Source organism: Budorcas taxicolor, chromosome 19, assembly GCF_023091745.1.
Source record: "Budorcas taxicolor isolate Tak-1 chromosome 19, Takin1.1, whole genome shotgun sequence".
Lineage (NCBI taxonomy): Eukaryota > Metazoa > Chordata > Mammalia > Artiodactyla > Bovidae > Budorcas > Budorcas taxicolor.
Window position 1 is genome coordinate 12,805,207 of NC_068928.1, and position 11,176 is coordinate 12,816,382.

At 38.0% G+C, this 11,176-nt stretch overlaps 1 protein-coding gene across 7 annotated transcripts in view; it reads left to right on the forward strand.

Moving 5' to 3' along the window:
• Window positions 1-10,391, forward strand: part of GGNBP2 (gametogenetin binding protein 2) — a 32,792-nt gene extending 22,401 nt beyond the window's left edge. For 3 of the 7 annotated variants that reach the window (XM_052657661.1, XM_052657665.1, XM_052657662.1), the window contains 8 exons: window positions 1,805-2,014; window positions 3,045-3,219; window positions 4,637-4,831; window positions 6,668-6,815; window positions 7,148-7,273; window positions 7,356-7,504; window positions 8,468-8,716; window positions 9,775-10,391. In XM_052657661.1, coding sequence (XP_052513621.1) covers window positions 1,805-2,014; window positions 3,045-3,219; window positions 4,637-4,831; window positions 6,668-6,815; window positions 7,148-7,273; window positions 7,356-7,504; window positions 8,468-8,716; window positions 9,775-9,978 — 1,456 coding nt within the window. In that variant the 3' untranslated portion in view covers window positions 9,979-10,391. Of the gene's footprint in view, window positions 1-1,804; window positions 2,015-3,044; window positions 3,220-4,636; window positions 4,832-6,667; window positions 6,816-7,147; window positions 7,274-7,355; window positions 7,505-8,467; window positions 8,721-9,774 lie in introns of all 7 variants that reach the window. The other 4 variants (XM_052657663.1, XM_052657667.1, XM_052657664.1 and 1 more) reach the window with 3 other exon arrangements.
• Window positions 10,392-11,176: the final 785 nt, after the last annotated feature.

Sequence of the window (11,176 nt, forward strand, 5' to 3'; positions counted from 1 at the left end):
GGTTACCAGAGGGGGAAGAAAATAGGGGCAGGGGAAGAAAATAGGGCAGGGATAAATTAGGAGTTTGGGGTTAGCAGGTACACACATTGCTTTGTATAAAATCGATAAACAGCAAGATCCTACTGTATATATAGCACAGGAACTATTTTCAGTATTCTGTAATAAACCATTATGGAAAAGACTATGGAAAAGACCTTCTGTGTGTGTATCTGAATCCCTGTGGCATACACCAGAAACTAACACAACATTATACATCAGCTATACTTCAATTAAAGAAAAACAAAAGTAGTCCATTTGTATATATATTGTGTGTATGGGGGCAGGGTAGCGTAGAGAGACCATGAAGGGAGAGGTGAGTCTTGGGAAAAAGTCTGGAAATAGTAGGTTGGGTAAGAGAAGAAAGCACCAGAGGCCTTGACGAGTTTGAACTTTATTCGTAGATGGTGGGGAGGTTTTTAAGCTGAGAGTGAGGTAATGAGATGTTTTAAAAAATTATTTTGGTATGAGAGATGCATTAGAGCTAGTAAGAGTGGAAGCAGGGAAAAATGTATTAGGAAGCTTTTTTTTTTTTAAATTGACTAGGCAATTTAAAACAGGGCAGAGGGAGTTGAAAAGAAGTAACCTTCCTCAGTGTAAGAAAGAATTGATACCAATTGGCTCCACCCCTAAAAGCAGGAGTTGGAATTAACTAAACCTGAGGGTCCATCCTGGGTAACTGTAAATGGTGATTTCTTAACACCTATGGAAGAGAACATAGGAAGGGAACCATGTTGCCCTTGGTTTTGGACATCTGTGTTGTCCCGCATTTTTCAGCATGGGTCTGGCCTTCAGGCAAGGACAGAGCCTTGAGCGGAGCTGTGGAGTTGACATGTTGATGGGAGTCGCTATGGGAGTAGATGAGCTCACCTGGATAGATGAATTTAAATCACAGAGAGCAAAATTTCCTCATTCCATCACAGCTGATCTTCTCAGAGAGCCAATTACTAATATTGTGAGCCTGGCTTTTTCACCTGACCGAATTCTTCCTTATTTTAGGAATTGAAAACTGGAAAGACCAGACTCTATTTTTTCTTTTCTGATTGAATGATGTTTGGTTTCTAGAAGAAAATGTTGTCATCCTGCTTCACATGCTCTTCTACACTTTTACCACATTAGGTACACTTAAGTTGAAACCACATTTCTACATATATGTTGTATATATTATTTATGTGTGTGTTGAGAAACATACTTTTTTGTGTGGCTGGAGGAAAGAATTTGACATTTAGGAAATTACCAGTAAACTAAAAATACATGTACCACTTTCCCATTCTTCTTGCCCTCCCCACCCTACATATTAATACTTAGCTAGTGATGTATTTATTAAAATGTAAACATTTGAATCAAGGTTTACTGGTTGAAGATACTGTTTTCAGAGACTGAAAGGAGAGGGATCCTAGAGTCATTGGTTGGTAGCCTCTGTTGTTTTATTTCTGACTTGCACAGATATCTTGTGAAGTGAAGATACATAGTCCTTGGCAACTAATATCTTCTGGGCATGTATTTTATGAACTAACAGGTATTTTTCTGCTTCATTCTTTTAGGCCCATGTGTTTCTCTAGTTTAAAAATCATTTATAAGTGGAGAACTAGCTATAGCTGTGTAGTCCCTAAATGTGTATTTACCTTGTGTGTGTATGACTTCAGTGTGTGGAGGCTTTTTTAATGCTCTGTATGGGAGGGGAATGTCATTGTCTAGCACACTGTTAAATACCTCATGAAATAATTACACAGCCAGTTCTTCATTTTGAAATTTTTCTTTTCAACAGGTTTTGTACTGATTGCAAAAATAAAGTCCTGCGAGCCTATAATATCCTTATTGGTGAACTTGATTGCAGCAAAGAGAAGGGCTACTGTGCTGCACTTTATGAAGGCTTGCGGTGCTGTCCACATGAGCGGCACATTCATGTTTGCTGTGAGACAGACTTCATTGCACATCTTCTGGGTCGTGCTGAGCCAGAGTTCGCAGGAGGGTATGAGTATGTAATTTGCTAGAATGGGCTATCTAGCGCTTTGCTTCATTTTATCCTGCCTCAGTACATCTGTGTGTAAATTAAAGTGTGCCTGTACAGATTTTGCTTTCTTTAAAATATGCATTTAGTTGAGTAAAAAAAAGAAGAAAGTGTTGATCCATTGTCTGCTCATTGTTGCTTGAAGTAGGAATTCCGGCTTTTTTTTTTGCTTTCATTATTATAGCTTATCATTTTCACTTGAAAATGATTAGAAGGGATTTTTTTCCTCCCCTCCATCCATGCATTTACATGTTTAAATTTTGTTTATGATGATGGTTTTTGCATAGGAAACGAGATCTTTGCAACAGGGGTTTAAGAAATACCTTACTGAATGTAATTCATGAACTGTGGCTGTTACTATTAAATTACAGAGGAACCTAAAATTTTATCTCTGGCTTTGTTGTAAAAGTCAGGAAAAATTTTTCACAGAATACATCAAACCCACTCCCTCTCTGTTTTGTGTATTAGCTGTCATGTGAGTGCCTGTTTTCTGCTAGGCATTTAGAGTACAAACGCCACTTCTGTCACCGAAGTTTGTGATCATTTCTAGTAAAGACTAGCCTAGAGGGCTTTTGCCCAGCATTGAGTCACTTTAGCATTGTCTTTCTCCATTCCCATCAAAAAGAACAAAAACCAAGTAGGCATTTGGTATAATTGGAAGATGCACTGTCATGCCTGCTATGAGCTGGGCACTTAAATATGTGACGTCTCTGTGCCCCCAAAAGCATCTCTTTGGGGCCAGTTCCTGAATTACCTTCTTTTTAGCAATATTAGGACTAAGTTCTGCTTGCATGTGTATTTTGCATTGGTAATATACATGTGTGCTTGTGTATTTATATATCTGTTGAGTTTGAATGTATAAATGTCTTTTTATTAGTTTGTTTACTAGATACACAGATTATATTTAAAACCTGAACCTGCAGAGAGGTGTCATTGATCTCTTACTGTTTCAGCTTAAGAACTGTAGGAAACATGTGTGATTTATTCTCCTTTATAGGAGAAGAGAAAGGCATGCTAAGACAATAGATATAGCTCAAGAAGAAGTTCTGACCTGCTTGGGAATTCATCTTTATGAAAGACTGCATCGAATCTGGCAAAAGCTGCGGGCAGAAGAGCAGACATGGCAGATGCTTTTCTATCTTGGTGTTGATGCTTTACGCAAGAGTTTCGAGGTAAGAACAGTGGACTGCTTCAATGTCTGGGCTGCTTAGTTGGAAGGTGGAATCTTTTTTTTAAATTACTTATTTCTTGATTGTGCTGGGTCTCTTTGCTGCATGAGGGCTTTTTTCACGCGGCCTTCTCACGTGATGGCGTCTCTGGTCGCACAGCACAGGCTCTAGGTGCACGGGCTTCAGTAGTTGCAGGTTCAGTAGTTGGGTCTCTGGGTCTGCAGAGCGCGGGCAGGCTCAGCAGTTGTGGTGCATGGGCTTATCTGCCCTGCCACATATGGAATCTTCCCAGACCAGGGATCAAACCCGTGTCCACTGCATTCACAGGCAGATTCTTATCCACTGGACCACCGCGGAAGTTGTGAACTGTGGACTGAATCTTAATGTGAATCGCTGCCCTCACCTTGCCTTAGAGAGCTGTGATCCACTGGTCATGGCTCTGGAGGGTTAGGAGAGGAGTTTGCTGGAGAGCTGGAATTTAGAACAAGTTTGTGGATTTTTCTTTGTTTTTTAAACCTATCGCACTGCCAGCCTTATTTTTTAGAGATTTTCAGAGTAGAGAACTGAAATCGACGATTATTTAATAATAAGAAGCTGCTATGAAACATAACTATTGACAAGTTAAAAGCAGCCCAAAAATAAGCATCAAAATTAGAAACATTTAATGAGTCCCAGTTTGCCTGCTTCTTTCCAGTAATATGAAGTAAATGCTGTCTGAATGCCATGATATGAGAGCTACTTTTTAGAAGCACACTGAAGGCTCTTTATAATGCTGGTATTGGGTTTTGTGTTGTGATTTAGTAATGTCTTTTTTCAGTTATGCTCTGTAGAATATAAATATTTGGCTAGTGAATATTCTGTTATATTCTAGGGCAGGGTCATAACTATTTAACTGGTCACCTGTCCCTTTTGAGAATGGTATTAGAACTATAAACTCTTTTTCAAAAGCCCATCCTTGGACTTTAAACATTGTTCTGGGGAGTCTGAGGAGATATATGTTCATTCTTGCCGAAAAGATTTCTTATTCCTTTTCTCTTTGTATATTTGTGTCTTCAGAAACTAGATCATTTAATCAGGTTAAATAGTGTTCTCATTGTATGAAGAAATAGGATGAATGTTTACTTTGCTGTGTTAAAATTCTGAAATTTAAAATTAGAATTTCTGGATTTAAACTGGAGTATGTGTAAGTCTCCCTTTCCCATAGGAGTTAGTTGCACATTCATTTCCTGATATTTTAAGACTGTCATTATTTAAGGTATTAAAATTTAAAATTCTTTTTGGGGACTGCCAGTCAAAATTGCAGCATGCAATGCCAGTTTCTGTGTGTGTGATATCATTTAAAATTAACAAGTGAGAATTTCCTTGGAGAATAAAGAGAAGTTTGAGCCAGTACTCAGTCTCAGCTTTGTTTTTATAATAGATGACTGTGGAAAAAGTACAGGGTATTAGTCGATTGGAACAACTTTGTGAAGAATTTTCAGAAGAGGAACGAGTAAGAGAACTCAAGCAAGAAAAGAAGCGCCAGAAACGGAAAAATAGACGAAAAAACAAATGTGTATGTGATATCCCTACTCCCTTACAAACAGCAGATGAAAAGGAAGTAAGCCAAGAGAAGGTAGTACTCCTTAATATTGACTTGACAATATATGGCTTTTTTCCTAGATTTCAGCACTTTCACTGTGCTTTCTCAGAACATGGGTTCCTCTGGCTTGTACGTTGGCTTTTTTTCTTACTATAGTCTGTATAACAACCTCTTTAATGTCATTTGTTTTATAAAGACAATGTTCAATAATTAGTAGTATCTTACTGTCTGACCTTAGTGTTCTGTTAGATCAAAGCCCAGATGTGAAAAGTTATCTCCATGCATGACCTAGAGCAGTTCTCAACTTCTGGTCTCAGGATCTCTTCTCATTCTTAAAAATTAGGGTGCCTAGTGAGCTTTTGTTTATGTGAATTATACTTATCAGCATTTATTGTATTAGAAATTAAAGTGGAGAAATTTAAAGTTATTTGTTCTTTTAAAAATAGTAAGCCTATTAAATGTTAACATGAATAACATATTTTGAAAAAGAACTGCTTTCTAGGAAAATTTGGGAAGGGTGGCTTTACTTTATATTTTTGCAAATCTCTTTAATATTTGGCTTAAAAGGGATCAGATAGATTCTCTTTATCTGTTTCTGCATTCAGTCTGTTTGCATATGTTGCTTGGTCAAAGCATGTGAATAAAGTCTGACTTCACTCGTATATGGTAGGAAAAGAGGAGAGGACTATTTTAATATAAGCCTTTTTAGATAGTTGTGGATATTCTTCTTCGGCATTATAACTTGACAGGTGGTAATTTCGTAAAGATTTTTTATAGTGTGGAACCTGACGCCTTAAAGTGACCTTTCATACTTTTACAATCCATCAGCAGTTTGAATAAATTTTATTCACGCATGATTCTGTAACATCATGCACTGGTCATTTGAAAACATAATGGTTCACTGAGGTAGGCACATCTCCCCAGCTGTTGACATTTCATTACATAGTATCAGACAGTCATGTTAAAACCACTGTTCTTCCCATTAGAAAGGTCTTAAGCTTCAATCTCATTGTGCTTATATATACAAGTTTTCAAAATTCTAATTGTAGTTTGAAAGTTTAAATTTTATCAGTGACAACACACACTGTCTTTTTCTTTTAAGAGCTAGACTGACTTCATTTATTTTTGAGAAAATGTCTTTTAAATATTCAAGTCTGAATAACCATAGTTTGTCTCTTATCCTCTCTTTCAAGTGAAGTTGGTGTTCTAGCTAGTTTAGGTTGCAACTCAAACTATTGCACAGGTACTTCTTGAGACAGTCATACACTGGTATTCATCAAAAATGCTTTAAGCGTACTTCTTGAGACAGTCATACATTGGTATTCAAAAATGCTTTAAGCATTCTTCTCGTTTCTCACAGACTAATAAAAAGACCTCTACTTCATGAGTTGGTATTTAATAAAATTAATATTTTTAGTGCTGCATGCATCAAAGACATTTATAAGTGAAATATCCTTTTATCTCTGTTTATTTCTGATGAGAATGCTTGACAAGTGAAGAATACAGTGACTGTTGGTACACACTTTGGTTGCTTTTCCCACCACTGCTTTTATACCATCAGTGTAAGTGTCAAGACAATGAAGAAGGCAAATCACATCTTAGTGTTGGGATGAAAACGGTTTTGACCTAGGGAACTCCTGGAGCCAGCAGACCACACTTTTGGGAACAGTTGTCCTAGACTTTCCTGATATCATTAAGGTCTTGACTTGGTTCTAGTTGGTTCTCGGTTTTTAAATGAATTAATGATCTTCATGAGAATAGTTTTTTTTTTCTTTAATTTTTATCTTTAATTAGTTAATGTTGAGGAAATTAAAATATAGCCATATGGAGGTAAAGATTTTTACTATCTCTTCATATTGATCCTTAAAGGAAACAGACTTCATAGAAAACAGCTGCAAAGCCTGTGGCAGCACTGAAGATGGTAATAGTTGTGTAGAAGTAATTGTTACCAATGAAAATACATCCTGTACCTGTCCTACCAGTGGCAATCTTTTGGGGTCTCCTAAAATAAAGAAAGGTAAGTAAATAGTTTAAAAAATACTAACTCTCAAGTTTATTCTTTCTTTTAAAATACAAGAGCTTTTAGAGAGTCTGTAACCTAAAGGTTAGGAAGTGCTTTATAGACCCAAAATATCATATAATTTAGTCAAACACTTACAGTATTTGATTTGTTAAACAATAAGGAAGTAAAAAACCGTAAGTCTCCAGTCACATTTTCATTATTTAATGTACTATTTACTTTCAGTAAGCCATCGGTTTTGAAATTTTTAAGTAGTCCCCATTTGGGTTATCCTTTGCCTCAATATATTTATTGGCATGTTAATAGTAACCCACTTGATTTGTCCTCAGGCTTATCGCCACACTGTAATGGTAGTGATTGTGGATATTCATCTAGCATGGAAGGGAGTGAAACAGGCTCTCGGGAGGGTTCAGACGTTGCCTGCACTGAAGGCATTTGTAATCATGACGAACACGGTAGGTTCAGATTACACTTCCCAATTATTTCTGCTACATGGTTGAGTTAAGCACATAAATAAGAAATTACTGATTCCTGCAGGTGATGACTCCTGTGTTCATCACTGTGAAGACAAAGAGGATGATGGTGATAGTTGTGTTGAATGTTGGGCAAATTCAGAAGAGAACACCACCAAAGGAAAAAATAAAAAGAAGAAAAAGAAAAGCAAGATGTTGAAATGTGATGAACATGTAAGTGTCATAAAGTGTCATTCTTAAACCTTTGCTCTTTTCCTTGGAGTCGCTTAGTCGCTACACACCTTAGTTACTAGGCTTTTTTTTTTTAGAATGAATACCTATGCACTTCCGTTGGTTCCTCATCCTGTGATTTTTTTAGGCATGTGTGTCTGATGTGTGGGTGTTTGTCCAACAGTCCATGTGTGACATAAATCCAATTCATTTTTTTGCAATAGTTTTTAATCTGTTAGCTCTGTGATCTTGAGCGGTTTGCTTGATCTGTTTTCCCTGCTGTACAATGGAGATAATAGTCCCTGTCAGAGCAGATTCTGTAAAGATGAAATGAGAGTATATTAATGGGTTACATAGTGTTTGTGTATGCATGCTCAGTTGTGTCTGACTTTTTGTGACCCCCTGGACTGTAGCCCCCCAGGCTCGTCTGTTAATGGAATTTCCCAAGCAAGAGTACTGGAGTGGGTTGCCATTTTCTACTCCAGGGGATCATCCCGACTGAAGGATCGAACCCTTATCTCTTGTGTTTCTTGTGGTGGCAGGCAGATTCTTTACTGCTGAGCCACCTGGGAAGCATAGTGTTTGCTGTGCAGTAAATGCCTAGTAACTGCCCGCTGTTGCTGCTGTTCTGTATTCCTGGTGAAATCTTAACATAGTCTCGGGGCATGCATTTTTTTCTGTAAAAAATAGTCATTGCTATTATGCTCTGCCTTTTGGGGCTTCCTTGGCTTAGTGGTAAAGAACCTGCCTGCCAGGCGGGAGACCTGGGTTCGATCCCTGGATTAGGAAGATTCCCCTGGAGAAGGAAATGGCAGCCCACTCCAGTATTCTTGTCTAGGAAATCCCATGGACAGAGGAGCCTGGCGGGCTGCAGTTCATGGGGTCGCAAAGAGTCCGACACGACTTCACAACTCAACAACCACCACCTGCCTTTTTACCTGAGAGATACTTTTGCTGTGGTTTCAGATCCAAAAGCTAGGAAGCTGTATCACAGATCCAGGTAATCGAGAGACCTCAGGAAATACCGTGCACACAGTGTTTCACCGTGACAAGACCAAAGATGCACATCCTGAAAGCTGTTGCAGCTCTGAAAAGGGCGGGCAGCCACTGCCTTGGTTTGAGCATAGGAAAAATGTACCACAGTTTGCAGAACCTACAGAAACATCGTTTGGTCCTGATTCTGGAAAAGGTGCCAAGAGCTTAGTTGAACTCCTTGTAAGTAAGCCATGGTATCTTTTTGTGGATAACTGATTGCTCATGGGATAGATGTGGGAGGAGACAGTATTTGAGGGTTTAACATTGGGAATGGGAGGAGGCTTTTAAGCAGTATTTTATTATTTTTTGGTGACTTCATTCCTGCTCTTCCATTGTGTAACTGTTCTGGAGCACATTTCCTTGTCCTCCTTTGTCTCAAAGGTAGAAGAGCCTAGTTGGGAGAGGCACGGAGAGTTAGCATCAAGTCTTAAGAGTCCGACTCCTTGGTGGGGGTTATTATAAGCAAGCTGCCTTTCTGAGTGCTTATTAATGGTAGCCAGCCTTCCAGACGAGGAAAGTATATAGAATCTGAACTCGAGTCCATTTTCCGGGTTACTTCCTTCATGTAACCTTCATGTCATGTAGGATAAAAGCATAACCGAACTTCGGACATCTTTTATAATTGATTTGCAGTCTTTATACTTTAGATGAATTATACCTGATTCCAAGCAACCTGGGGCATAGTTCATGTGGAATTTGGAGGAGGGACAAGGAAAGAAAAGGGTGGCATCTTTTCTGTAGTCATTACAGGATTCCAAGGGAAACAAATACTTTAGAATACTAGCTTTTTTCTTTTTTATATAGTTGTAAAGTTTATTGGTGATATGGTATATTTCACAAGTTTTAAAAAGGTTATATTTTACCTAACTTGTGGAGATAAATGTTTCAACATAGAACCAGCCAGAGAAAAGTCAGATTATTTAAAATTTGGTAGCTATTTATAACCATCTCTAATTAATCACTTTTTAAGGCTAAGGTGTGTTAGTAGTCTGCTTATAGGCTTCTGGGACAAATTATAGATCGAGTTTTAAATCAAGTTGAGTTGCATTTTATTCTTACTTAGTACTTTCCAAGGCAGAATGACATTTTGTTATCCTGTAAACATTCTATTTAAAGGCTTTATGTGACTGAATTAAACCTAAAAACTAGCCTGCTTTAATTTTTAGCTGTCTTCTATTAGCATAGCATTTTGCATTCTTCATTTAAGTCATAGTCTTAACTACTGCTTTAATTTGCAGGATGAGTCTGAATGTACTTCAGATGAGGAAATCTTTATCTCACAAGATGAAATACAGTCATTTATGGCTAATAACCAGTCTTTCTACAGCAATAGAGAACAATACCGACAGCATCTGAAGGAGAAATTTAATAAATACTGCCGCTTAAATGATCACAAGAGGCCCATTTGTAGTGGCTGGTTGACAACGGCTGGAGCAAATTAAATAAATAAAATAGCTCTGTCTTTCAATGAAACACTCAAGATGACTACTGCGCCTTCTCTTTCAAAAAAACTCTTTAATTTTAGTGACTTATGGCAAAATTTTATCTTAAATCAATGTGATTCTTTCTTGTTTTGGGAGACGGTGGAGGTAACCTCATTAGTTTGTTCTTTCTTCAGGCTTGTGTCTTTAGTTGTGTGGCTGCGCAGGCCTGCCATATGATTTAAGCCATCTCTTTTCATTAAATGTTTCTCTTCCTGTGAGACTTACTAAAAAGCAACTTAGTGGCAAAAGTAATGTTGTACTTATACTTCTGTACAGAAATGACAATGAGCTGAATATATGGTTTTACAAAGTAGACATCCACTTGCGAAATGTTTGGATGTAATGTTAAAGCGCAATGTGCAAAATTTAAAATAAAGAATATTTATTAATACGCATAGTAGAATTTGGTGTACATGTTTCTACTTAATGTGTGGCAGTATTTTAATTAGCCACCTGTGGTCTTGGTACTTGACCAGTGATGATATTAGAGAGGATGAAGAGCAGATGAGGAGAGAGATACAGGCTGTTGAAGACAAAAATTCTTCCCTTCATCGGAGTTGACAGCTGAGAAGAGCAGGTTCCAGTCTTTTGTTCTGAAAGAATAAATCTGCTGCGATACCTTTAAATACTGACTAGCATATTACTTCCTTGTGAGATTTTTAAACTGCTGTTATTTCTAATGCTCCCTGATAACATAACACAAAGCACCTTAAATTCAGAGGTTCAGATTGAACTAGAAGAGTGAAAGCAAAACTTGGCAGAATTTCAGCCAGGGGTTGCCTGGTCAGTAGTTACTCAGTGCGTAGAGAACTGGGAGCAGAAGGCTACGCTGAGAGCTGACCACACTGCGGTCTGTGTAAGTGCCTGTTCCTTATCTGGTTTCCAACAATAAAGTCACTCTGGCTTTACAGTTTACTGTTTTCACAAGCTGTCTGTGAGTACTGAAGGTGAGATTCCCCTAGGAGTAGCATTTGGCTGTCATTTAAAAGGTTGAGTCAATAGTTCAGTAAAATCATGTGCTTAGAGCTTTGTGTTTACATGTTGATAATACTTGGTGGGCAGCAGACAAATGGTGGGACGGTCAGTACCTCTCTGCAGTGGGGATGGAGTGAACCTTCTGGATTTTCTACCACTTACTCAGATTTCTAATCAGATT